Source organism: Mesoplodon densirostris, chromosome 3, assembly GCF_025265405.1.
Source record: "Mesoplodon densirostris isolate mMesDen1 chromosome 3, mMesDen1 primary haplotype, whole genome shotgun sequence".
Classification (NCBI taxonomy): domain Eukaryota; kingdom Metazoa; phylum Chordata; class Mammalia; order Artiodactyla; family Ziphiidae; genus Mesoplodon; species Mesoplodon densirostris.
The window spans coordinates 142,209,673-142,234,854 of record NC_082663.1 but is presented as its reverse complement, the minus strand read 5'-3'; the positions used below and the strand labels follow the sequence as shown (position 1 = coordinate 142,234,854).

At 54.0% G+C, this 25,182-nt stretch overlaps 1 protein-coding gene across 2 annotated transcripts in view; it reads right to left on the bottom strand.

The window, feature by feature from the left end:
- Nucleotides 1-6,902: 6,902 nt before the first annotated feature.
- Nucleotides 6,903-25,182, bottom strand: part of MAU2 (MAU2 sister chromatid cohesion factor) — a 34,416-nt gene continuing 16,136 nt past the window's right edge. Inside the window, exons 5-19 of one of the 2 annotated variants that reach the window (XM_060093950.1) lie at nucleotides 24,096-24,190; nucleotides 21,957-21,984; nucleotides 21,434-21,589; nucleotides 20,143-20,289; nucleotides 19,965-20,055; nucleotides 18,708-18,811; nucleotides 18,039-18,116; nucleotides 17,683-17,748; nucleotides 16,253-16,339; nucleotides 14,823-14,872; nucleotides 14,545-14,622; nucleotides 14,220-14,331; nucleotides 11,213-11,303; nucleotides 10,203-10,330; nucleotides 6,903-9,824 (exon numbers count right to left, since the gene is read on the bottom strand). In XM_060093950.1, coding sequence (XP_059949933.1) covers nucleotides 9,750-9,824; nucleotides 10,203-10,330; nucleotides 11,213-11,303; nucleotides 14,220-14,331; nucleotides 14,545-14,622; nucleotides 14,823-14,872; nucleotides 16,253-16,339; nucleotides 17,683-17,748; nucleotides 18,039-18,116; nucleotides 18,708-18,811; nucleotides 19,965-20,055; nucleotides 20,143-20,289; nucleotides 21,434-21,589; nucleotides 21,957-21,984; nucleotides 24,096-24,190 — 1,386 coding nt within the window. In that variant the 3' untranslated portion in view covers nucleotides 6,903-9,749. The remainder of the gene's footprint in view (nucleotides 9,825-10,202; nucleotides 10,331-11,212; nucleotides 11,304-14,219; nucleotides 14,332-14,544; nucleotides 14,623-14,822; nucleotides 14,873-16,252; nucleotides 16,340-17,682; nucleotides 17,749-18,038; nucleotides 18,117-18,707; nucleotides 18,812-19,964; nucleotides 20,056-20,142; nucleotides 20,290-21,433; nucleotides 21,590-21,956; nucleotides 21,985-24,095; nucleotides 24,191-25,182) is intronic. The other variant, XM_060093951.1, reaches the window with a different exon arrangement.

The window sequence follows — 25,182 nt, the reverse complement described above, 5'->3', positions numbered from 1 at the left end:
AGGGCTCCCTGCCTTTGCCTTCCACCCAGACCAGACCAGGCTCGTCCTTCCTGCTGCTGCTCAGCGTCTCACGCATCTGCTCACCAAGGCCCTGGTCCTCTTTATGAGAATTTTCTCCTGGATTGTTGCCAAAGCATAGACAAGCGAGCCAGGAGAGTAAGACATCCCCCCAGACATACAGAAACTATAGAAATGTGTCTGGTCAGCATCGTTCTCCCCTCTTCCTCCCCTGTGGTGGGCATGGGACTGGCACTGAGTGGGTAACAGGGTGAGTGGTGAGGATGGAATGAAAGAGGATACTTAGTGCTTCCATCTTATTTTGTTCTTTTGTACGAGTAACCTTTCAAAACTTCCCTCATTCATTGATATATTCATTTATTCCACAAATATTTAATGGGCCCCTAAGGAGGGCTGGGCACTGTGGGGTAGAGTGCCGTGGGCGAAGGTGCCGGGGATGAGGCATCTCTCTCTCACCTTGACCCTCAGGTCTGCTGTTCCCTTCCCCACAGGCAGCCACCATCACCAGTCTCTCAAATGTCCCTCCAGAGAGGTTCTATTCCATGTGCAGATGCATGGGGTCCACTTTGATTTTGTGCACACACAGAGTCATGGCGCACATGCTCTGATCTTTTAAACTGAAAGCAAGTGTTCTGGTGGGCAATTCTCACCATGGAGGCAAGTTGCCACCCTCAATCAGTGACCGGGACTGTTCTAGAATGTTCCTAAGAATGGAGCACCCTTAGCCCAACATTGCTGTTCAGTATAGAAAGCCCTAGAAACACCTGCATTGGGGCCCAAGGGGAAAAGGTCTTTGGATCCTTGGAGTAGGCCTATTTCTACGTGTCTTGGGTTAGGAAAGGCTGAATCACTACTTTTGCTTAGATCTGGAAACTAACTTATCTTCTTCCTAGTGCAGGAGTCACTAGTGCCCCTGGGTCTGGAAACCTTCACTCCTGCTCCAAATGATGCTGAGAGCTAGGGGCCTGCAGCTTAGGGGGAGATGGGGCTGTCGCGGGAATTTCAGTGCAAGGGCCCAGGTTCTCCACTGGAGCCGTCAGAGACCTGTGGTCATAGTGACCGTTCTGGATGCTGTGGTGAGCAAGTCGAATGGGGAGGGACAGACTGACAACAAAGTGAACAAGGTGGTTTCAACCCCTGGTGATGTTGATGAAGAAAAGTAACCAGAGATGTGACACAATGACTGGAAAGGACTCCGGCCAGGGCAGGAGTTGGCAGCTTGTGAGCAGGTGGATTTGAGGAGAGAACTGAATCTTAACAAGGACTTAGCCTGGGGATGAGCATTCTGGGCAGTGGGTGCCACAGACCTGAGGGCACTGACCATGGGGCAGAGAGCAACTGGAGAGCTGGTGGGCAAGGATGAAGTGGGAGAGCTGATGTTGCAGGCCTGGGAGGAAGTTGGATTCTATTCTAATGGGAAGAAGTAAGCATGCTACAAAGCTCTGTGAGCTCTGTTTCCCACTGGTAAAACTCTTTGTTTGGATTCGGTAATCTTCCAGCTCTCTGGTTTCATGCCTGTGTTCTTTTATTCAAAGATGTTATTGAGCCTCCAGCGTGGCCAGATTTAGCAAATGAAAACATAGGATGGGGCTTCCCTGGTGGCGCAGTGGTTAAGAATCCGTCTGCCAATGCAGGGGAAACAGGTTTGAGCCCTGGGCTGGGAAGATCCCACATGCTGCGGAGCAACTAAGCCTGTGCGCCACAACTACTGAGCCTGCGCTCTAGAGCCCGTGAGCCACAACTACTGAGCCTTCATGCCACAACTACTGAAGCCCACGTGCCTAGAGTCCGTGCTCCACAACGAGAAGCCACTGCAATGAGAAGCCTGTGCACCACAACAAAGAGTAGTCCCCGCTCGCTGCACTAGAGAAAGCCCATGTGCAGCAATGAAGACCCAACTTGGCCAAAAATAAAATAAATAAAATAAAATTTATTAAAAAAAAAAAAGAAAAAGAAAACCTAGGATGCCCAGTTAGGGTGAATTTCAGGTTAATGACCAATTCTCATGTAGTATAAGCCTATCCCACAGTGTCAGAATATCTTCCATGTGCCAGGGCCCCGCTAGGAGTCAGCTCAGCTTTGAATGATTTTCTTCACACAACCCCACAGCCTACTGCCTTCGGAGGAACTGGTCAGACGTGAAGGCTAGAGTCTGGTGTGACTTGGGAGAGAGAGATTAACCGGCTTCAAAAATTCACCTTGGCCCCAAATTGTGACCTTGAACTGGCGATTCCTTTGGGTGCCCCAACTCTTGTTAGATGTGGCATTGATTAAAATGCCTTCGACATCCCCTGCATCACAAACATGCATCGTGTTGTGTGGGGAGGTTATTTGAGTGGCCAGATATAGGTTCTGGCCTTTTCATGAGAATTATGAGAAGGGAGGGTAACGTGTTCAGTACTCACCCACTATCCTCACCGAGGGTGTGGCTGTCAGAGACCTGAGGTAACATTTGAATGTTGGAAGGATCCAGAGAGAGATGATGTGGCCATGGGCTCCTCGTCCCATCACGGGGACTGAGTTGACGCCACCATGGGGTCTGGCCCTCTACTCTGCAGACAAGGCATGTGAGTGTTTCCACAGGGCAATCCTGGGCATGGCCTTTGACCTTTCCAGAACACAGCCAGGCAGGGGCAAATAATCCCTGGAAAACAATCTCCCTACGTCAAGGTTTTGGGTCTCAGGAAAACTAGATGTTGTGAGAGAAAGAGATCCTGTGAATGAGGGTTTCAGGCCCTGGTCCTGCGGGGACTTCCTTCTGTTGGCGCCAGAAGACAGAACTTTCTGGAGGCAGGAAGGACTTCTTGGAGAGATGAAGTCCCTTTTCCTGGGGAGGGGGTGCCTCAGGAAACATCATGGTGGCTGCTGGGCAGGGTGTTAGGGGTACAGTACTCGGACTGGGGACCCAGCTCTGAGGCATCTACTCTGATTATTTCGTGGTGGTGTCAGGAGGGGTCTGGCCCTTGGTCACCTGCTGTTGGAGTCCATGTTATCCAAAGGGGTTAGTGACCCCACCTCTGTCATTGTCACCTTCTGACCCGTGCCCTTGCCTCAGTTCAGCCCTGTCTGCATCACCGCCACCCGAGTTCACTTCTGGGATGTAGGCCTAAGTGTGGTAGGAGGAGAAGAACCTGAGGAGACCCGGGGACTTTGATCCTTCCCCTGGACAAGGGGGCTCAGTCACTTTCCCCATCCATCAATGTCCTCCTGGACATGACCCAGGTGTCAGCTGTGCTTGAGGTGGTGGTGGGCACATGTGGCAGCCCCTGCCCTCCAGAATGCCACAGGCAACCCAGATGCCCACCCAGCATCCTCTCTGGGGTGGCCAGACATGAGGGCTGCCCATTCCCTTCCCACAGTCTTGGTGGCCATGTAAGCAGAAGTTGGAAACACCATCTAACTGCCCAGCTCTGACTGGCTTGGCTGAGGAAGTCGTCCCCTCTGTCTTGTCACAGAGCTCCCCCACCCCTCAAGTCCCCTGGTTGTCCCATCCTACAGTGCACTACTCCTCTCTCGCAGGCAGGACAGCACTCACTCCTATTTGAGGTCCATTATAGAGCTCCTGGCACAATGTCCACTCCCTGAGGGCAGGGACTTTATCTGGTGTGGTTCCTGCTGTGTTCCCAGCACCCAGCATGTGCCAAATAAATCTTTGGCAAGTAAATGAGGGAATGAACGGTGCAGCCCTGACACCTAGAGAACCATGGGGATCAGCGTCTCTGACCTACATGTTACAGGAGGGGAATTGAGAGGCCCTGAGGTGAAGGTCAGCCCACATCCTTGCAGATAAGGACAGAGCCAGGGTATACTGGGGTCTGGTGACATCCAGCCCAGCCCTCCCAGCCTGCTTGCCCTGCCTGATGGGGACACTGCCCGGGGTGTCCGCGCCCCCTGGCGGCTGAGGAGCAGGCTGGGCCACCGGCAGCCACTGGTGACACACAGGTGACAGAGTGGGAGATTTACTTCCGGTTCATGTTACTTCTGAGCAGTCTGTACTTAACCCTTTAGGGGAGCGTTTGTGTTCAGAACCCTGCAGTAGCAGGACATCCTCCAAGGGCCACACAGACACTCGCTCTGGGCGGAGCATGTCTAACTGCAGATGGAGCCTGAACTCCAAGCTGCACAGATACATGATGCTCAGAATTGTGGTTAGAAACAACACTCAAAGCAAAACAAACACATGTTGACAAAGTGGTCCTCTTCTAAGGCTCTGTCTTAGAGAGCTTTTCTGCATACACAACAGGGGGACGAACGAGTGCTGATCTCTCTCCCATAAACTCCTAATTTAGTGTAAGAATGTTGATATTTTTAAAATGACATTTGTTGGACTTCCCTGGTGGTGCGGTGGTTAAGAATCCTCCTGTCAATGCAGGGGACACGGGTTTGGGCCCTGACCCAGGAAGATCTCACATGCCGCGGAGCAACTAAGCCCATGAGCCACAACTACTGAGCCTGCACTCTAGAGCCTGCCCACCACAATGAAGAGTAGTGCCCCGCTTGTTTCAGCTAGAGGAAGCCTGCGTGCAGCAACGAAGACCCAACACAGCCAAAAATAAATAAATAAATAAATAAATAAATAAACATCAAGCCCCAATTTAAAAAAAAAGACATTTGTTGTAGCAGCCATAATGCATTGAGAGTATCATATTTTTCACAAAGGGACTGTAATAGTCCCTTTATTTTCGAGTCCTTGAAAAAAGTATCAAAAAATATCCCTTGAAAAAAGTATCAAAAAATATCAAAGTGCTAAGAAAATCAAATTCACATAGAAACAAACCTTTTCCTTTTTCCCCCCAACCAAATGCATTGTAATCTCACCAAGTGAGCATGAATTTGTGGTGGAATATTTTAAAAATTGTCAGCAATCCCCCCTTCCCCTCTCAGACCCCCTGAGGACCAGCAGAGCGGGCGGTGGGGAGTGGAGAGGGTTGGGAGGGAGGGGCCTCCTCTGACCTGGGGTCAGCCTCCACTGGGCACCTCTGAGCTGACTGGGATTTTATTAGGGGAAGAAGCCACTGTGGTTCAAATGGAAGAACTGATGCGAGGTGCTGCATAGACGAAACATGGCAGGAATCTCCCTGAATAGCTTTCTTTGTGGGGAAATGTAAACCCAAAGAGCTCAAAGAAGCCAAGGGGGAAGCCAATACACATGGGGAATACTTTAAATTTCCAGGCCCCCAGGAGCCCATCAGCCTGGGGGTGTAGGGTCCAGGCTCCCCTGCAGGACGGCAGAGACCTGCTGTTGGCATTTTGGTGGTGGAGGGGTGGGACTGGCCACAGTGACTGGGTGTTATGACACGTGCACATTGTGGGCAGGTGTCCACAGTGGCATCTGCTGAGCCTGTCTGGAGTTGGCCCATGCGCTCTTCCCTCTGGGATGCCCCATGGATCTACACACCCTATGTCAGGCTTGGGCCAGGATGTTTCCCCAGTGAAACCCAGCAGCCACAAGGAGAGTGCCCCTGGCAGGGGAACAGGTGGGAGTGAGCACAGAATGTTCAGAGACCATTCAGGGAGGAGGCTGGGCAGCAGGCAGGTGGGAGACATGACTGGGCCTCAGACAAACGGAGAAGATGGCTAGGAATAGGCAGAGTGATCGGCAGGAGTTCTGAGGATTGGGGATGTAGGTGTCAAAGGCTAGTAACAACCCCTTCCCCAGGCATTTGATGCTCGGGCCAGCTGCCCTGGCCACCTGCTAGCCTCTGTGAGGCCCATTACTGTCTTCCTCTCAGTCCTGTGGCTGCCTCCTGGCTGAGTTCCTGTCATCTACTTCCCAAGTATGTTCTCTGCACTGTGTCACTGTCTGTGTGGAATCGCTCACACATCCAGTGGCCAGCAGTTCTGCCCTGGGACGACGGCCCAAAGGAGCCTTCAGAAGTGCCCCTGGAAGGGAGCAGTCAAGGCCACATGGGCATCATCTCGGGGCACAGGGACAAGAGCAACACGAGGGCCTTGATGCAGCATGAGTGGCAGCCTGGCACAATACATGCACATTAAAAGCACGGCACAACCCAAGAGAATTGAAAACACGTGTTCAAACAAAATGCACAGGCACATCCAGAACAGCACTACTCACAATAGCCACCAGGGAAAAGCAACCCAAAGCCCATCAATGGATGGCTAGATAAAATGTGGTCCATCCATTATCCAACAGAACATTATTTAGCCATAAAAATGAAGCACTGATACACGCTACAACGTGGAAAAACCTTGAAGACGTCAGGCTGAGTGAAAGAAACCAGACACAAAAGGACACGATATGATTCCATTTATATGAAATACCCAGAAGAGGTAAATCCAATAGTGACAGAAAGTAGATTAGTGGTTTTCTGGGGCTGGGGTAATGGGAATGGGGAGTGACTGCTAATGGAGATGGGGTCTCCTTTTGGGGTGATGAAAATGTTCTGGAACTAGACAGAGGTGCTGGTTGTACATAGTAAATGTATTCAGTGCCACTGAATTGTAGATGTTTAAATGTTAACTTTATGTGACTTTCACCTCAAAAAGGAAAAAAAAAAAAAAAAAAACCACCTAGGCACATGAAGGCTGACCCATGAGTTTTCTAAGAACACAGGGAATAGAACACCCGGCAGGCAAGAAAGTCTGTCTGTGGCGAGGGCCAGGACAGACAGTGCTGTGGGCCTTGCATGCCATGTCTCAGGGGTTTCCTCCCCTCTAGGCAGGGCTGGACTGAAGAACATCATCATTAGAGGGGAACAGATTCAGGTTTCCACCAGGTCCTCCAGTCCAGGGCATCGGGTTCTGCATCCTCACACTCTGTAGTTCATAGCAGAAGTCTCTGTGGCCCCGCTGGCTGGGCGGGGAAGGTTAGTCTTTGGGATGGCACATGTGAGGGGCAGACGGCACAACAAAGACACAGTGAGTGACGGCTCCCGCAAGTTATTTTACTTTGAATATATAGGAAAAGAAATCTACAAACGAGAAGCTATGTTCTACGGTTATGTCTTTTAAACAATTCTTGTATTTACAGAATTTTTTTTCCTGATTAAAAGCACCAGCTGAAGATATAGGTTGCTAAAAACAAAGGACACTGCAAACCCATTAAAAGACCGTATGCCAAACATACTTACTGAAAACCCTTTAAGGAAACAAGGACAATGCAACCAACAAATTTACCAACCGTGCCAGGCAGCCCTTTCCGAGTTCCCTGCCTGTGCTCCCAATAAATGGGACGGGGAGTGCTTACCCAAGGGGGAGGACCCTGGCCTCACCCATGGGCGACTGGGGGGATCCAACAGGGGAAGGCAGCTGTCTCCGATGGAACCTGGCACCTCCTGGACCAACATCCCCAGAACCGTAGGCCCTGAGGGCCACCACTGCTCATAGGAGGAAGTGGGAGGCGCACACAAGGGGTCTGACCAGCTTTAATTTACCTGCCAACAGGAATCTTTCTGCTACTCCCTCACACCCCTGTATGCTTAAGGGTTTGGAGTTTTTATTTATCTGTTTTTTCCTGAAAACTTAGCTATATGACACTAGCTATGTTTCCCTGGGGGCTTGCTTGCTCTGTCTTAAATTCTTATGATTGAGGAACTGTGAGGCACTGAATTTAGACCCACAGGTATTTACGACAGCTTTATGTAATTGAAGGGTGCTGCAGTGAAGGGGACATTCAAAGCTCACACACATGCACGCATGCAGTACACGCGGGTTGGCTTCCATAAAGCTAGAGTGGAATATTAAATATCGAGTATTGAATTCTTAACTGTAAACTTAGGAAGTTAACCTTTACATATACGTAGATAACAAAGTGGTCACTAAAAGCACTTTAACATCAGGACAGACGTTAAGTTTGGAGGTTCTTATTTCAACTGCTCTACATACAAAATGTCCTAGAAGCAAAGAAAGGTTTAAATAAATACACAGAGACAAGCACGATGTAAAGTGTGATTGAAGAAACGTGGGCCTGGAGAGGCTCGACAGTGTGGGGCCCTGGCCTGCAGGCGCCGCTTGTAGCAAGACAGGTGCTCTGTCCCTTGGGTGGAGGGGAGGACCTGGGGGGCATCCTGGAGGGGGGAGGAAGACAGGATGTGGACAGCTCATGACCAGACGTCAGACCCACATTTGCAGACCTCACAGGCCCAGTGGTGTCATCAAGGGGGCAGCCCCAGGGAGCATGGGAGAGGACCACTCTTTTGAGTGACCCAGGATGACACAGAGAGGGTGGGTCCTCTTAGGACAAAACTGCCAGCCCATCCCTTCAACCACTAGCTCACTTGCATGCCTGTTGCGGGCCCCCAGGAGGGCAGTAGGTCCCTGACATGGGCAGTGGCCCAGAGCAGGGAGGTCTGCTGACAGGCTTGCTTATGGCTAAGGCACACCCAGGCCTCAGGGCCCAGGCAGCTGACCTGAGAGATCCCTACATTCCTTCCTTCACAGACACTGAGGCTTCGAGAAACAGCCTTCACAGTGCTGGGTGACTAGACTTGAACCAACAAGCAGTTGTGACTAGCAAAACCACTCACCACCCCTCAGCAGGGAGATGATCCCAGGTGCCGGAAGCTAAAGGCGGCAGCTGCTTTGACTGCCCCCAACGTCACCATCACCTGGGGCACCTCCTCAACTATCCAAGAGGAGCACAGAACCAAGAATGGCTGCCTGGGCCTGGCAGAGCCTCCTGGGGTCCAGCTCAGGAAAAGTTTCCAATGCTGTTCTGAGACCCAAGGCAGGTAGGTTTCCTCCTCCTTCCCTCTGAAAACAGGGCAGGGGGCCAAGGGAGTGGCTGCCTGCAGGCTGGTGGAGCTTCAGGTGTCTGCAAACATTCTCCGCAAAGGAGGCTGCAGAGCTGCCAGAAAGCAAGCCCCTTTGATCTGGCACCCTGAGTTGGGCTGAGGAAGGTCCCTCTCCCCTGCTTCTTGACCCGCACTATGGACGCTGACAGGGGGAGGGTGGCTGGTGCAAACACAGGAGTTTCTGCTCTGGGCGCCAGCTCTGTGAAGACACAGACACAGACAGACACACACAGACACACAGACACACAGACACACACACGCGGCTGGACAGTGAATCCAGTCAAGGTGCAGATGTTTGGAAGCCAAGTTCCTGGGTCCCCCAGGGCCCCTAGCTAGAGGCCCTAGCTGCCAAAAGGATGGATGCTGGACAGAAAGGCAAGCTGGGAAAAGCATCGTGGCAGGATGTCCATTTTTGTCCCTGACATGAGCAATGACTTCTTCTCTCTAATTTTGGGCCAGAAACTGGTGTCTTGTCTCTGGGCACTGGAAGCTGCCATGAGCAGAGGAAACACTCCAGCGCAGCATAGAGGCCCAGGCGATGGAAGTCATGTGGCACCTCGGTGGTTAAGGACCACCCCTGCATGCAGGATCAGGAGCTGGCCGGTGGGTGGCACTCCACTCCCCGCCCAGACACACTCTCTTGAAGATATGACTCAGACGTGGAAGCAGGACTGGCAGCTCAAGTCCACTTTGAAGGATGGCTCTGGAAAGTTGGCTCCAAAATCCCACCTGCGAGCCTCAGCACCCGGACTCCTGGTACTCGGCAAGAACGGCCAGCCGGCCCTTCCTGGGAGGACGGGAATTGGCCCTCCACACTCCCCAGGGACTTGGAAGCTCTGGAGACAGTCGGGAAAGAAGCCTGGGGACAGCCACGCCAACACGTCTCTAAGGAAAGCTCAAGTGCCATCTGTGTGGAAGTTGGGGACACACCAGGCCTCACAGAGGCCCGAAGAAGCTGAGTGGCCCTGTCCAGGGGTCTCACAGGAGGCTGGCCAGGCTGGTGTTGGGTCCATTCTGAGCTTGGAACTGCACAGGAGGCGGGCCGTCTGTCCACTGTTGGGGAAGAGGACACACAAGTGAGGTCCTTCTTAAAGAGGAGCAGGGGTTTGCTGGGCCACATGTCTGCGCCTGGAACACTGCCCTCCTCGGGCTGGTCACCAGCCAGGACCCTGCGTCTTCCAAACTGGAGTCAGATGGGCCCCCAGGAAGCAGCCTGCATCACCCACTTGGGTTGGTGCTATCTTGCCCATCCAAGGGGGCTCCTGAGGCCAGGCTGAGTTAAGGGATTGTTGGGGAGATGGAAGGAAATGGTAGCCAAGTGTGTACTTCCCTCCTTAGGAAGCGTATCCCCCAGGGTCTACAGATCAGGTGAGCTGGCCCCAAGGAGCCAATCAGTACCCTCATTTTGTCTCTCCCACCCTGTGCCCGTACCGTGATAAGGTTGTGCTCAGGGAGGCTGCATGCCTCGATGTGGTCCTGGAGCAGCTGCTGCGAGAAGTTCTGGTGCATCTGGGCGGCTTCATGGGCATCCATGGCATTCCCGCAGGCTTTGTTCAGGTCTGAGGGTGGGATACGCACAAAGGATGGGCCTGCTTTGGCCTGCCACTGCCCCCACACCCTCCCCTTGGGTGTGGGTGGAGCCCTAAAGTCAAACCCCAGCTCTGCCAGTGGGTTGCTGTGTGCCTGGCACATCACCTGCCCTGAGCCCTGTGTCAAGGTCAGCAAAGCCCACTTGCCAGCAGCCCTCACATGTGCCCTCCTATGTTCCTGAGTCCTTTGTCCTTGGAGGTGGATGAGCAACAAGGCCCACAGGGGCAGATATAAGGGCTGGTAGGGCAGTGAAAGTCCCTGGGGCTCCCTGTGGATGCAGCACTCAGCACTCCCAGGGATTTCCTGGCCAGCTAGCTCTTGGGCACCCAGGAGCCCACCAGGAGCAAGGCACCCAATGCTCACTTCTGAGGCAGGAGGACTGAATGGGTGCATGAAGTCCACTGCAGATAGGAACAGGTTGCCCTCCACCTCCTCCCCAGGGCCCTGGGTGAGTCTATGGACCTCAGTTTCACAACCTGTAAATGGGAGAGCAGCAGTAACAACACTGACACCTGCTGAGCACCCTGGCTCGTCCTGCCTGACAGAAATGACTGCCATCCCCATTCATGGGAAAGAAACTGAGGCCAAGTGCCAGGGCTCACAGCTCAACTCTTCACTCAGATGCCAAGAACTAGCCTTGTGGGTCCCAGAGAGACAGAATCAGATTCTGCGTAGATCTCACTATGTGAACAAGCCCACTGCCCTCAAACAGGGCCTCCTGAGAAGCCTGAGAATGTGCTAGAACTGGGGCTATGGCCTGCAGAGGTCCAGTCTGAAGCAGAGGCTTAGCAAGGCTTACCTAGGATCCTCTAGCCTTTGGCTCTACCCAGAAGCCCCAATCTCTTACTCACCTCTTAGCAGGGCCGATGACCACAGCTGCACTGACATATCTGGGATCTTGCTGGCTAGCTGCATGGCTGGCACCACCATGTTGTTACTCTCCTGTCGATCGAGCAGTAGAGGAGTCAAGGGCGGGGGGTGGTGGTAGAAAGGGCTGGTGGCAGGGACAGCGTGGGCCCCACCTGGGACCTCCTGCTGCTTGGCATACACCCACTCCTACTTCAGAGCCTATCTCAAATGACCCTCTCCGAAGTACTCCTCGACCACCTTGGGGAAAAATAAACTGCCCCCACGCCTCGGCTCTGCATGTGCCTCCTCCCTGGGGTACAGCCATGGGCAACTCTATGTGCCTTTGTCTTTCTAGCCAGAGGAAAAGGCACTGGTGGCACTCAGCCCTGGACCCATATCCGTAGCTGATTAGAAATACAGATTCAGGGGTCCCAGGGCTGGGAAAAGGCAGCAGTCTGTCCTGGCAGGAGCAACGAGGGCTGAACGGACAAAAGAGAGAGGAAGAGAAGTTTCTCTTCTACGTACGAGCCTGCTCTTGTGCGATGCCACCTGGGACACACGGGGCTGTTGGGGCAGCAGGATGTTTGAACCCTTCAACCCTGACTCCACCAAGTGATTGCAACAGCGCCCCCGGCCCCCAATCCCCAGGATGAGCTGAGTGAGAGCCGCTGGGGGCTGTAAACACCCATCCTTGACCCCGCAGTGACCAGCAGTACTGCTGTGACTCCACCCAGTCCAGAGACCACAGCCTGCTGGCCTAAATGTTGGGTTCAGGGTGACACTGGGAAAACTCCCAATGCGGCAATACCTTGCAGCCTGGGGGGACACTTGGCATGTAGCCCAGAGACGTACAAATCCTCAAAACCAACTCCTGAGGCCCAGATTCAACATGGCCACGGTTGTGCAGGACATGCCGCCACACAGACACAAAAGCCCAGTGACTTTATGCTGCCCTGTGGCCAGCACCTTGAAGATAAGCTCCAGGTGGGTCTCAAAACTTCTCAAAATTGAACCAAGCCCTTCCAAGACCTCAGAATGCACAGCAGAACAGGAAAAACTACTCTCCTCCTCTAGACCTGGGGCTGGGAGGGAGCTGCCAGGTGGGAGAGTCCCCCTTGGCTCAGGTTCCCCCATGACAGCTTGGGGCTGCCCCACAAAACCTGGGTTTGAAGAGCAGTGTGATCCTGAGAGTGGTCCTGTATGATGCCACCCACCAACTTGTAATGCCCAAGGACACTCTGGCCTGGCAGGCCCGGGGCAAGCAGTGTCTCCCCCAGACCTGGAGCTGCTTGAGGTGGGACCTGGGTTTGAGGACTCTTGGTGGCCCCATGTTACCCAACGTGGGCCCAGGCACAAAGGGAGCAGCAGAGGTTCCCAAATAAGCTCTGTAATTTCCTCCGGGACTGCCCCAAACATGAACCAGAAGCTGCAGCTGAGGAGCTGCTCTGCCCATCCTGAAGGTGGCTTCTGGACAAAACAAGAGCCAACAAGGTCTGGGTTCTAAGCCTGTGTTTTCAGTTTGGGGCTGTGTGACTTTTTTTTTTTTTTTTAACTTTATTTATTTTTTGGCCATGCCGTGCGGCATTCGGGATCTTGGTTCCCCAACTAGGGACTGAACCTGTGCCCCCTGCAGTGGAAGAGCGGAGTCTTAACCACTGGACTGCCAGGCAAGTCCCTTTTTAAAAATTTTTGTTATTTTTTAAAAATCTGGGGCTGTGTGCCTTCAATCTCCCCATCTGGCGACGAGGTAATCACAGCCACTGCACCAAGACACAAGCCAGCTGGCCTACATTCAGTGGAGCCTCACGTTGAGCACCTTGTCCCTGCCTAACCCCCAGATACACACTGAGGCCACTGTCCTCACTGTGCTCAGTGAGTAGTGTGACAGGTGTTGTAGAAGGAGTGGAGCTACACTCAGAAGGGAGAACTTAGTACTGGTCCTCCTCCTTTCAGGGTGATGATACCCCACAGGATTCAGGCCATAGCTACAGGGCATGTTGGCCTGGCAAACGCTTACCACATGACTGTGTGGAAGGGGGTGCACCAGGCTCCTTAAAAGCACTTACTCTTCAGAAGCCCTGGGGCTTGATCAGATAGAACTTTATGGGCCAAGACAAGTACTCTGCACTATCTGTCCCAAAAAAGCAGCCGAAGCGCGTTTGGCTAAACTATGGAGTTGATGCAGCTTAAAAATTCTCACTGCCATTAGAAAAAAGCTCCAACACAGTGGTGCAGAGAAAGACCAGACATAAAATTATAAAACAACCTGATAAACAAAACCTATGTATGGGCAGACGCAGGCAATGGAAAGAGCTGGAAGACAGCTGACATGCAATGACTTTCTCCTTTGCTTCTCAGACTTTCTATGAGAAATAAAATACATGCCGTATTTTATATTGACAAATATTTTCTTAAAAAAATTAAAGACCCTGTATGGTTGATGGGTTAGAGCAGGTGAGATATACATACACTCCCAGATGGGGAGACTCAGAGTCAACTGATCCCACCAGAGACTAGTTGGCATGGGTGGGGACCAGGCCCAGGGGGGCACTGTTGGTGAGGGTAAAAACACAGAGTACACTGAAGACACCATGTGTGATGGGCAGAGATGGAATCCTTGGGATTGTGACTGAGAGGACACACTCCTTCTCCCCAAGTTAACACAGGAAAGGGAACCTGCCCTCAGTCTTGCCAGCTTTGGGCAGCCTGACCAGCTCTAGCTCCACTGAGCCCTGAGGCTTTGCCTGATGACTGCCCATGACCAACACTGGCCCTGTCTGCCCCACAGATGCATCCTCCAGGGATCCAAAGCTCCCCCAGCCCTGCCTGCCCAGGCTGTCTGAGCCAGAGTGCCTCTGCCCTGGCTGAGCCTCACGGAGCAATGGTGGGTGAGGGGTCAGTGAGATGCGATCATTGTGGGGCACAGAATGGGAGGCACTTCCTTGCTAGGTTCCCCCCACTAAGCACCACCCTGGCCCCATGCCCCTCAGCCTGACCCCTGACACTCACCCTATGGTTTCCTAACACATAGAAGATGTGGCCCAGGAGCACAAGGGAGCAGGCTGTAAGCCGGTTCAGGTCCTCTGCATTGGACATCTTCAGGGTTTCCCGCAGAAATCGCCTTCATGAGAAGAACAGATGATGAGGCCCCATCGGGAGGCCTTTGGGGAAGAAAAGGCAGCAGTGGCCTTGAGGCCCTGAGCAGAGGGCCACCCACCCCATCTGGCAGTGGGTGGGAAGGGCAGGGACAGGGGACCTGGGCACATGCTGTTGGGAGAAGAGAAACACCGGGAGGTGCCGGGCACGGGGCCACCTGCCCTCTCCCAGTACTCACTTGGCCTCGTTATAGCGTCCCTGGAAGAAGGAGAAGAGCCCACGCACGTAGAAAGCTGCTGCTCGGAGGCAGTGTGAGCTGAGGGGAGAGCAGAGCGTCGCATCTTGGTGGGGTTTTTGTGAAAGCAGCAGATTTACAAAAGGGGAGTGGGTGGGGGTGTATGACGTGTTGGGGTACATGGGGCAGTCTAGGGTCCCACAGGTGCTCACACCACCCCAAAGAGCAGAGAAAGCATAAGACAGCTAGTAAAGTAGAACTCAGGGCCTGGGGCAGCCTACCTGACAGGGAAGCTGTGGTCTGGATTGATCCTCTCCAACAAACTGTACAGCTGTGAAAGAAATGTCTGCAAGTTAGGATAATTCCACATTTCTAAATATCAGAGAGCTCGGCCCCAGATATGCTAGTAAATTGACTAGGGCTGCCTGCAACTTCCTGAGGAATGTGCCAATACCCCAAATCCCATGCCTGTAAGCAACCTGCCGGGAGAAGGGGCGGGACCTGCAACATCACTGACATCTTAGGTGCCCTTTGGCTGTCATATGGAGGGTGTGCTGGTGGATGAGGGTTGAAGTGGGCTGAGGCTTCACCCAGTACCCACACAGTCCCTTCAGCAAGCAGACACTGGGGTGGGGGTGGGGAGGAGACACAAGGGAACCAAACTCCTCTGAGACCACCAAGGCCACACCAGGCCCTCATGACCCTGCCCACTGTGCTTCCTGGCTAATGGAGCAGCTGCACTGGGCTTTCTTTCTTTCTTTTTTTTAATAAATGAGGTTTTTTTTTTAAATTAATTAATTATTTTTTTGGCTGTGTTGCGTCTTCGGTGCTGTGCGTGGGCTTTCTCTAGTTGCGTCGAGCGGGGCCTACTCTTCGTTGCGGTGCGTTGGCTTCTCATTGCTGTGGCTTCTCTTGTTGCGGAGCACAGGCTCTAGGCGTGTGGGCTCAGTAGTTGTGGCACACGGTCTCAGTTGCTCCGTGGCGTGTGGGCTCTTCCCGGACCAGGGATTGAACCCATGTCCCCTGCATTGGCAGGCGGATTCTCAACCACTGTGCCACCTGGGAAGTCCTGCACTGGGCTTTCTACCCAAAGCATTCAAGCCAACCAATCACCTGGGAAGTCAGCTAGGTTTTCTGAAGCCTAGAGGTGATAGTGGCCTGAACTAAGAAATGAAAGCCGCAGGGGTGGAGACAAGTGGCCGAATCTGAGATACTCTAGAGGGGTCAGGGCTGGGGGGAAATTGCAGGGATAAGGGGGTGTTGCAAGGGGAACCTGGTGGGAGGGACTTATCCTGCGAGGTCAAGCCCTGGCCCACCTCCCCACCTCAGCAGGCTGGGGCACCAGAACAACCTAGGGGCCTAATGCAGACAGCTGCCCAAGCTGTTGCTCCTCATAACTGAGCCAAACCAATGTTCTAGAACAGACATCTCAGGGTAGAAGAAATTGTTTTTTTTTCTTTTTTCTGAGGGATTCAGTAAAGCTTGGCTCGTTTTCAGTAGGGAAAAGTGTTAATTGGCTATGGGAACGTTTCTGTCCTAGACTTGGCCTTCCCCCAGCCATGCCTACAATCCGCTGCGTGGGACACCTTGTTGGAGGGCAAATACCCCAGGGCTGCTGAGATTTGCTGGTGCACAGGACAACACTCCCCCCACGCCCCCCTCCAAGTAAGAGTTGAAACAAAGGATACCAAACATGAAGCATGTCACCTACTACCTCTTGGTGTCTATTTCCTTCCCGTATATACACACTCGCCAGATTGGTCACGATGAAGGCCCACAGCTCCTGGTGATTGGTGAGCTGGAATGGGAGACACAGGGCATTAGGGGACTGGGCTGGGCACAGTCATGTCACATAGGGGCCGCCTGGCGGCATCAGAGCCACCCGAACACTCCACAGTGGCTACCTTGGAATCTCCTTATTCTTTTCATTCCAAACACACACCCCTTGCCTCCTAAACCCAAGGACAACAAAACTGTCAGTTCTTTTCATTATAAAACAATCACCCACTTTACGGGAAATCCCGGAAACAGAAAAGCCAGCCACCCTGATCCTGCCCTCAGAACACACCACAGTTTGGTCTATTCTCTGCTGTCTCTTGGTCTGAGACCTGGCTGGGCCCTCCCTCTACGCCACAGGCAGTAACCCCAGGACCCGTGTGCTGACACAACAGAGGAGTACGCTGATTCTCGGGGAGGCAGGGACCCTGCCTGGAAGAAGCCGAAGCTGTTAGAGGCCAGAAATGCTTCTGACGGCTGGTGGTAGACAGACTCTGATTCCCAGTTCTTCTGGGGGGACAAGAACGGCCACGAGAGGGACCAAGCTGAGCGGGCTGAGCATTCCCAATGGGGCTGAGGGAGTGCAGCTGTGTAGGAGGCCAAGGGTGCCTGGGAAGCACAAACTCCACCTGGAGGCCCCTGGCAGGAGCCAAGGAGGTCCAGAGGGTCATCTGATCTGAGCAAAGATGCTCCAATATGTTTGTCATGGGACCGCAGGAACAGCGTGTGGTTGGGGGTCATGTGGGGTTTGGGTCCAAGTCCTGGCTGCACCACCCCCCACCCCCGGCCAGTGGGGAGGACTTCCTGGGACACACACCATCCGTCGGGAATTTTGATGTTGAACCAAAGCAGCAGCAGCCACTTGTGTAGGAATTGAGACGGGGAAGGAGGGTCCAAGAGACCTCCAGAGGGCCGCAGGCAAGGTGGGGTGGGTTCTGGCACCACTGTAGGGAGCAGCACCAGCTGACCAGGGCCAGAAGTAGCTGTGACACAAGTCAACGCCACCTGGTGGGCTATCAGGAAGACTGAGAACTGTGAGAGAAAGTGGCTGAACAGGCCATAGCACCAGCCCCGAGTTAGCTGGGGAAGCCTGACGGCAGGCTAGCTGGGAGCCCCCTTGCCCACAGCTATCCCTCATGAAGCTGTGCTGCCAGTGTTGGCCTTGTCTGCAGCTGAGCAGCACAAGGCGTGACACAGAAAGCCCTGGATGAATGGTGTATCACTGTCACCGCTGGCATCAGGCTGAATGCTGTGGAGTCACCCGCTGACCACGGTTCTGTATGGCTGTTGTCCTCATCACAGACCACGCCCGACTCCTTACTGAGAAGCACTGGCTGCCCCATAAAGTGAGGGCCGGCACCTTACCCGCAAAGCTGTGGTGAACTGGGCTTCAGCGTTGTCCATGCAGTTGACAGAGACACAATACAGGCCCTGGAAGAAGAAGATGCTGAGGGCTCAGAGCCGCATGCAGCCTGCCTGGGCCTTCACAGCTGCACCCAGGCGAGCCTGACAAGGGACTCTCCTGAGCTAGCTATATCTGAGCTTTACCCTGACAAACAGGGAGAAAGATCGCATGCTTAATTATTCCTGCCTCCTGGGACCTAAGTCAACTTGGACCTGATGACATGCTTGTCAGAGTGAAGTCCACAGGGAAGGTTCTGAATTCTGCCGGGGCTGGTGGTCACGGGGTTACTCGCAGGGATGGGGCTGGGGGCACTCACCAGCAGTGTATGCAGCTGTGCTGCGTGGTTGGAGAAGAGCCGGGGGGATTGCTGGCACAGCTGACAGACCTGGGAGATCTGCGGGGAGAGAGCATGTCTGCCATCACTTGGCCTGTAATGTGGGACCCAGTGTCCTGGCAGCACTGAGGAGAGACCCCAAAGCCGGTGGGTGTGCCCACATCCTGCCCAGTCTGACTTGGGCACAAAGTCCCAGCGGACGTGCCCATTGTGAGGATTAGGCACAGCCTTGACCTCTTTGAGGACGGTGATCCTTGTCCATTACCCGCCTTCTCCCTTTCCAACTTGTGTCTCAGCTGTACAGTACCTTCACCCTTATCAAGGCCCCCGTGCCCTTTCAGGAAGGTGGGCATAAGGGATTACGGATCACAGGGCAGGAGGAGTGCTAGAACTGCTGTCAGGGGACCCTAAAACCCCAGACCCCATGTTCCTTGGGCATGCCAACTTTTAGGTAAAAGCCTCTGATCAGTTGTGTCCACGCAGGGTCGTGGACTGCCAAGTTATAGTCATATGACAGATGACGTCCTGCTGACACGCACTGGAGACACATTTACATTCTCCCACATGACACCCTCCGAGACCCAGCAAACGCAAACCACTCTACCCCTCAGCCTTCCCACCCTGTGTGTGTGCAGCCCCCAGTGGCCTCACCTCCTGCAGCGCTGTGGCCTTGTGTCCTGTGACGAGCCTGCACATGATGATGTGCTCGAGCAGGATTACTTGGAAGGAGGACAGAATGGGGCTGCAGTCGAGCACTGGGGGCGAGAGGCAGGGATGAGCATTCGAAGCGTGGGCGGAGGAGACAACTGAGGAGACACTGACCCCTGCCTCCTAGGGGCTTTGAGCCCTCCGGCCACACCGGCCCCTCAACTACCTGGGTCTGAGCCCACTTGCTCCGCTGGACACTGGCCCAGCACCCAGTCTGTCACCTTGCTTGGTGCCCACAGCACCCTCAATGCTTAATTGAGGGGGTGCATCTCCCTGTCTAGGTGAGGTAACAGGCTCATAGCAGGCTTTGGTGACCAGAGTATTGTAAGAGCAAGAAATTCTGGAGGAATCTGTCTTCCATCCTCACCACACCCCGACCCACCTGAGTGCTCGAGGGCACTCTAGACACAACACATTCTAGAAATGGTGAAGTTGCCTGGGAGACTGAGACCATGGCGATAGGCCTCAGGCAACAGCGGGGGGACCCTAGCTTCTGGCTGCCCCAAGCGGTTGTCCTCACATTGGAACCAGACAGCACTTTCCCAACTCATCTGAAGGGAGAGAACCGCAGCCCCCGTGGGCGTTGGTTCTCTGGCTCTAAGGCTCTTCCCCAGCAGCACTGACAAGGGCACAGGGAGTGAATGAGGTTAACAGGCGCACAAACCAGCCAGGGATATGTGGGACTCTGGGTTCCTACTAGTCAAAGGTCCTTGATCGCACAGGATGGATTAGTCAAGCATCCAGGAAGAACCCAGGGCCTCCAGAGGACCTGCTGTCAGTCAGTTCCAATCCCAACCTCACCCCGAACACAATCCACATCACGATACTGATAACAGACAGCAAAAGCAGCTACCGCCTGTTTCAACTGAGCACTGCCGCCCCAGCAGCCCCCAGAGGAGTCCCACTAACCCTCATGGCTATCCTGCACAGTGAGGGGGACAGGACAGAGACGGCACAACCACCCCACAACACAACCCCCTGGGAGTCAAGGATCCAGTCCAGGCCTGGCCTGCTCTGCCCGAACCTGGATCGTCCCTATCTTCCAACTGGGGTAACAAGACCCATGGGGCAACAAGACCCATGGGGCAGGGACCCGTGCTGCAGTCTTTAAAGGTCCTTCAGGCCCAGCATAGGAGGTGGTGATCGGGCCGCCCACCAGGGGGCTACTTGACCCACTGAGCCCCACAGAGCCTGACATACTCTTGAGCTTCTCCAGCTGCATGAGAGCCTTGTCTGTGTACTTCTGTGCCTTCTCTAGGTAGCCGGCTTGCATGGAGTGCATCACAGTCACCTGGTGACAAGATCAGATGGTGGTGGTCACTGGGGCCCTCTCCTCTCTCACCTGGGCCACCAGGCCCCGGCCCCTCCAGGGACTCACCAGGTAGACAAGCACGCACATGTGCTCCTTGGGCAGCCAGTGGAAGAGGTCAGCGGGGTTGCTGGGCAGGATCTCATCATCGTGCAGTGTGGAGATGGTCTGGATGCACTGCTGCAGCTGCTTCAGGCATGGCTTCACGCTCTTTACCTGCAGCAGGCAGACAGCAATGCACACCTGAGCACCTGTCTGCTCCTATCAGGTGCCAACCACCCTTAGGAGGCAGGTCCCCACAGTGGCAGCTAGCCAGGTCCTGCCTGCCCATCGGCTCCTCAGCACTTCCTTCCCAGGAACTCCTACCACACCTACCACTTGCAGGAAGCCCAATCCCCCAGATGGGTCAGCCAGCTTTCAAGGCACAGGGCAGGGCCAGGAGGGTCATCTGTGAGATTGAGGCTCCACAACCACCCAGCGCTGGGCCCAACACCAAGGCCCAGGAAAGCCCTGCTCAAAGACCCTGCTCCAACCACATTTTCTCCTTCCTGCAGTGACCCCAAGAGAGGAGGACACGGCTGGTTATCCTGGGGGGTGTGAAGTGGCCACTCGGAGTCCTGCAGGTGCCGTGGTTTATACAGACTGGCCTTTCTGCACCAGGAAGCCCCATTCCGAGGCCCTACAGGCCATCTCCACAGCCGTCAGCACCCTGTGAGAGTTTGCATTGTGCTCCTATGTGTTGACTGAAGTGCTCGGCCCAACAAGCAAAGGTGGGTGTGCGTGGGGGAACCGAGGAAGCGTGACAGGGTGGGGAGGGTGCGTGGGGCAGTACCCGTCCAAAAGGCTGAGACGTTCCCCCACGTACAGGTACAGCTGCTCCTCAACCATATGAGGGATGTGGGCTTTTTCTGTGTGTGTGCCTCAAACACAGCTGATTTTGTTAGTCCCTACTAAACTCCCACAAAGCTATCATTAACTGGGGGGTGGTGGACAGACATTGCTTGAGCACCTGCTGTATGCCAGGCACCATGCCAGAATCCCCAGTGTATTTTCTTGGATTCCCTAAACTGCCCTCAAGGTCATTTCACCATTCACAAACTGAGTAGATGTGTGTGAGGCCACAGCTATTCCCGCTATAAGGGCAGAAATGGGACAGACCCATTCCTGGAGCGCCCTCTGTCCACAGAGGCACAGTACTCATGCCAGAGCACGACAGGGCTGTGGGGGAATTGAGCCCCGAATGACAGACGTGCCCAGTGGTGAGGGAAAGGAGGAAATCGCAGAGCTGATGTCTTAGCTTACAGGCCCACCCACCACCTGCCTGCTCCCCAGCAGCCCTCAGGTGAGAGGCACTACATACCTGTCCAGCATCCAAGTAGTGGGTCACCTGGAGCACCAAGAAGAAGACACGCAGAGACTCTTTCTGGATGGGGTTCCCTTGCCAGTTCTCAACTATCTGTCCACAGAGGGTCAGTAGTGGGTGGACTTCCTGCAACTTGCGCTCCATCAGCAATAGCTGGGGAGGGAGAGGTGCACATGCTGGGAGACTCCCCTGGTACAAAGGACTGCCGCCCACCTGCCCAGGAGCCGTGGGACTGCTGGCCCCACGAAGGGAGGGTGCGTACCGGGCTGGAACCCAGGTCTAGGCAGCGCCAACCCAGGCTGCTCTTCCATCAGCACAAATCCCACAACCTGGAACCTGAGTTTTACCTCTGAATCCAGCTGGGGGACACAGGCCTGCCCCTCGTGGCTGCCTGCCATGCGTGAGGGTCTGGGCGCCTGAGGGGCCACAACATGGCAAGCAGGCGAGGCTTTGGCAGACCTCGTGGGGACCCAGCCTCACGTCCACCATACCAGCCCCAACCCATCTGGCCTCCACTTACCATCCCTTTGCTGAGCAGGAACAGTGCCCTGGAAAAGAGAGGGATAGTCAGGTCTGGGAGACTCAGGTACCCGCTGGGATGACTGTGCCATCTCAACATTCACAGGAACCTAACGAGCCACCTCTGGGACAGTTAAATGGATGACAATGGACCCTGGCCAATTAGGTCTGTTTTATTTATAAGAGAGCTCTATTTTGTTCTATTCTATTTGTCTTTAGCTTTTTCCTGTTTAGACACCCATGTGGTTCAAAAGCTCAGAAAGCAGCAACACGTGCTCAGAAAGCACAGAGGGGCAGGGTACAGGGCAGCACCTCCACCATAACCTTACTCTCGCTGACACAGCAGATCACAGGTTCCACGTCTGTGGACAGCACAGGGTGGGGCAAGGAGAGAAGGGGGGGTAAGTAATCAGGCTCAGGTGTCCGAACCGAAATCTGCACCTCACCGTGGCCCCTCTGTGCCCCCACTTCCTTGCCTATAACCAGCCAAGCGCCCTTGGGCTCTCCTGAGGGTTAAGGGGATGAAACTCAGGAAGCCTAGGCATGTCAGCAGCCTCGCTGCCCGCTGTCCCCACCCTCAAGGGTGGCGTGGCCAGGAGATATTACTGTCTCTCTTAAATCTTTCTGCACTTTCTAAACAAGCACGTACCGCTGTCATCAGCAAGAAAAATAATAAAATGAACACATTAAAAGGTTTACGAGACTGCCAAAAGACAGAGGAGGGCAGCCCAGCCTCACCCGAGTGCCTAGGGGCTGCTCACGGCACTGGCGTTGGGACAGGCTTTTACAATCGGCTGTTGGGCTGTTGTCACAGTTTGTTCAACATCTAAGTCTTTGTCCCGCCAGTCTGTGCAGAGTCCCCATGTGCTGCAGCTGACACCCCGTCAAATGGGCATCGTTCCAGGTGAGTAGACTGAGGTGGAGGGGGGTCCCAGTCACACAGTGAGAGATGTCTATACTCCCAGCCACCTCGTTATTCCTTGTTGTTACCTCACAGCGTGGACACTCTAGGGTCTACTGTCTGACTGTTGAAATCTAAGGCCTCGAACTTCATGTCAAGGTTCCCATATTGTCACATCACTAGGCCGTATGCCCGAGATCAGAAGTTCTGTGTCAGGCGACCTGTAGGCGCCATGCCCTAGTGAGGCCCACCCAGGTCCCCCGCCCACAGTGGTACAGAGGCCTGTTTGAGGACACTTGTGACTGAACATGTGCAGTGTGTGGCCATCCCCATGCCCTGCAAGGCATGAGTGTCACCCTGAATCCAGTGACGGCCACAGCACGAGGAGGATAAGACGGGCCAGGAACACAGACCAGACTGTGTGACAGTGTCCATCCCAGGGCAGGTTGGTCGAGGGATGACAGCCTGTGGGGAACTGTGTGGACCCCTGTGAACACTTGCAAGTCCAGAGCTTAGAGAATGGAGTTAGGGACTGTTCTGTCCCAATAACCCCATGGGACAAGCTTAGATTTTGTGTTTCCAGAATCCCAATGCACACAACAGAATAAGAGCACTGCTACCTGGAGTCTGGAATCCTACTACAGAGGATTCTTCTCTTTAGGGGAAAAAGAGACAGACTGGAGGCTCTCTTAGAGGGCACACAGTGAAGCACTGGTGGCCTCTGACCCCTGACCCCAATCCCAGGGCATTAGCCTCCAGGTAGTCTAAGCAGTTTCACGCATAACATGAACCTATATCCCTTCCTTTACACAAATGTCCACTTACTCTGTCTCCTGTTATGTATCTAAAAACTCCTGGGTGTCCCGAGTGGGGACACTGGTTGCCAAGCACGCTGCCCACACCCTCTACAAGCACCACTCTCGCACTGCACCAGGAAGAGGATCAACCCAGAAAATCATACGAGCCCTTTTTATTTCAAGAGATACTAGAAACGTGCAAGTGCTGATGGTGCTGAGAATGCCAGCTGCCCCTCACCCTCACAGTCAACTCAACAACTTCTTACTTCATGAATCAATGGGGCAAAAGCATCTCGGTGCTGCCTTAGTTTGCATGTCTCTTACTATGTATAAGGGTGGCCATCGCTTCATGCTGCAATGCCATTTCTATTTGTTGTCCAGGATCAAGATGGCCAAACTCTTTCCAATAAGAGGAGGAGGGGCCCAGGGAGAGAGTGCCTACCGTGTGTACTCAGATCCCACGACCCGGGCATACTCGGCCCCCACACCCAGGAGGTCACAGGCTGACACCAGGTCCTTCTCAAGTGTGTGCAGTTGCTGAAAAGAAGAAAGAACAATGACCCTCATTTCCAAACCACTTGCTTTACAGTACCTGACCTTATTGCTGGCGAGTTAAACTGAACCTCCCTATATCAACAAAATTGCCTCAGTGTCAGTTTTCAGCTAAATTAAGCAGATTATCTCATCAACAGTGTTTGGGTACAGAACTCCACTTCATTTATAGTGTACATCATCTAAGCTGAATGGTGCATACAGCCAGCAGTTAACACTCACAGGTGCAGACCCCTCCAGGGCTGTGCGAGTATGTCTGAATGCTTCCCAGGTCACCTTCAGGGGGTGGTCACTAGGGGAGCAGCCAGAGGAGCCTCAAACAAGGAGGGACTCTTTCAGGGGTAAGTACCTATGGGAGTTTCAAACCCAGAAGCCTTGACAGGCTGAAAGGCAGGGACACCTGTGGGGCCTTGGTTGAGATCTTGGGATCCATGCTCACAGCACAAACCAATACTGTGACCTGAGGCAGGTGACTCACCGCCTGGCCTGCTTCCTCCTCTGCCAGCAGGCACAAAAGCACATGGAGGATAAAAGGAGGACAGTGCATGTGTAGGGCAGGAAAAAGCTTGGAGGGAAGGCAGGGGCCCAGGCTAGGTGAGCTCTTCTCAGCAGAGAAGGGGACCCTCTGAGCCAAATCCTCCTGGCATTAAGGTTTCCCCAGGGAGCAGGGGACACTTGCAGCCCAGCACCCACTGTGTGTTCAGGCAGATGATGGGGCTTTATCATGGAGGGTGGGCGAGAGGTGGCCTGGTGGGTAGGCTGTGTCACGGTCAGGAGAGGATAGAGGATGGCCAGTGCTGGGGAGGTGTGGGCAGAGCCCAGGATGAAGAGGCACTCCTCAGGAAGGAGTCTACCCAGGCCCCGGCCTGCAGACTCCTCCACTGTAGCCAGGAAATCCCAGCCTAGAGAGCCCCTCACCACCTGAGCATCTCAGAGTGCAGGGACCAGGCACCACCTACATCTGAGGAGCTTAAGGG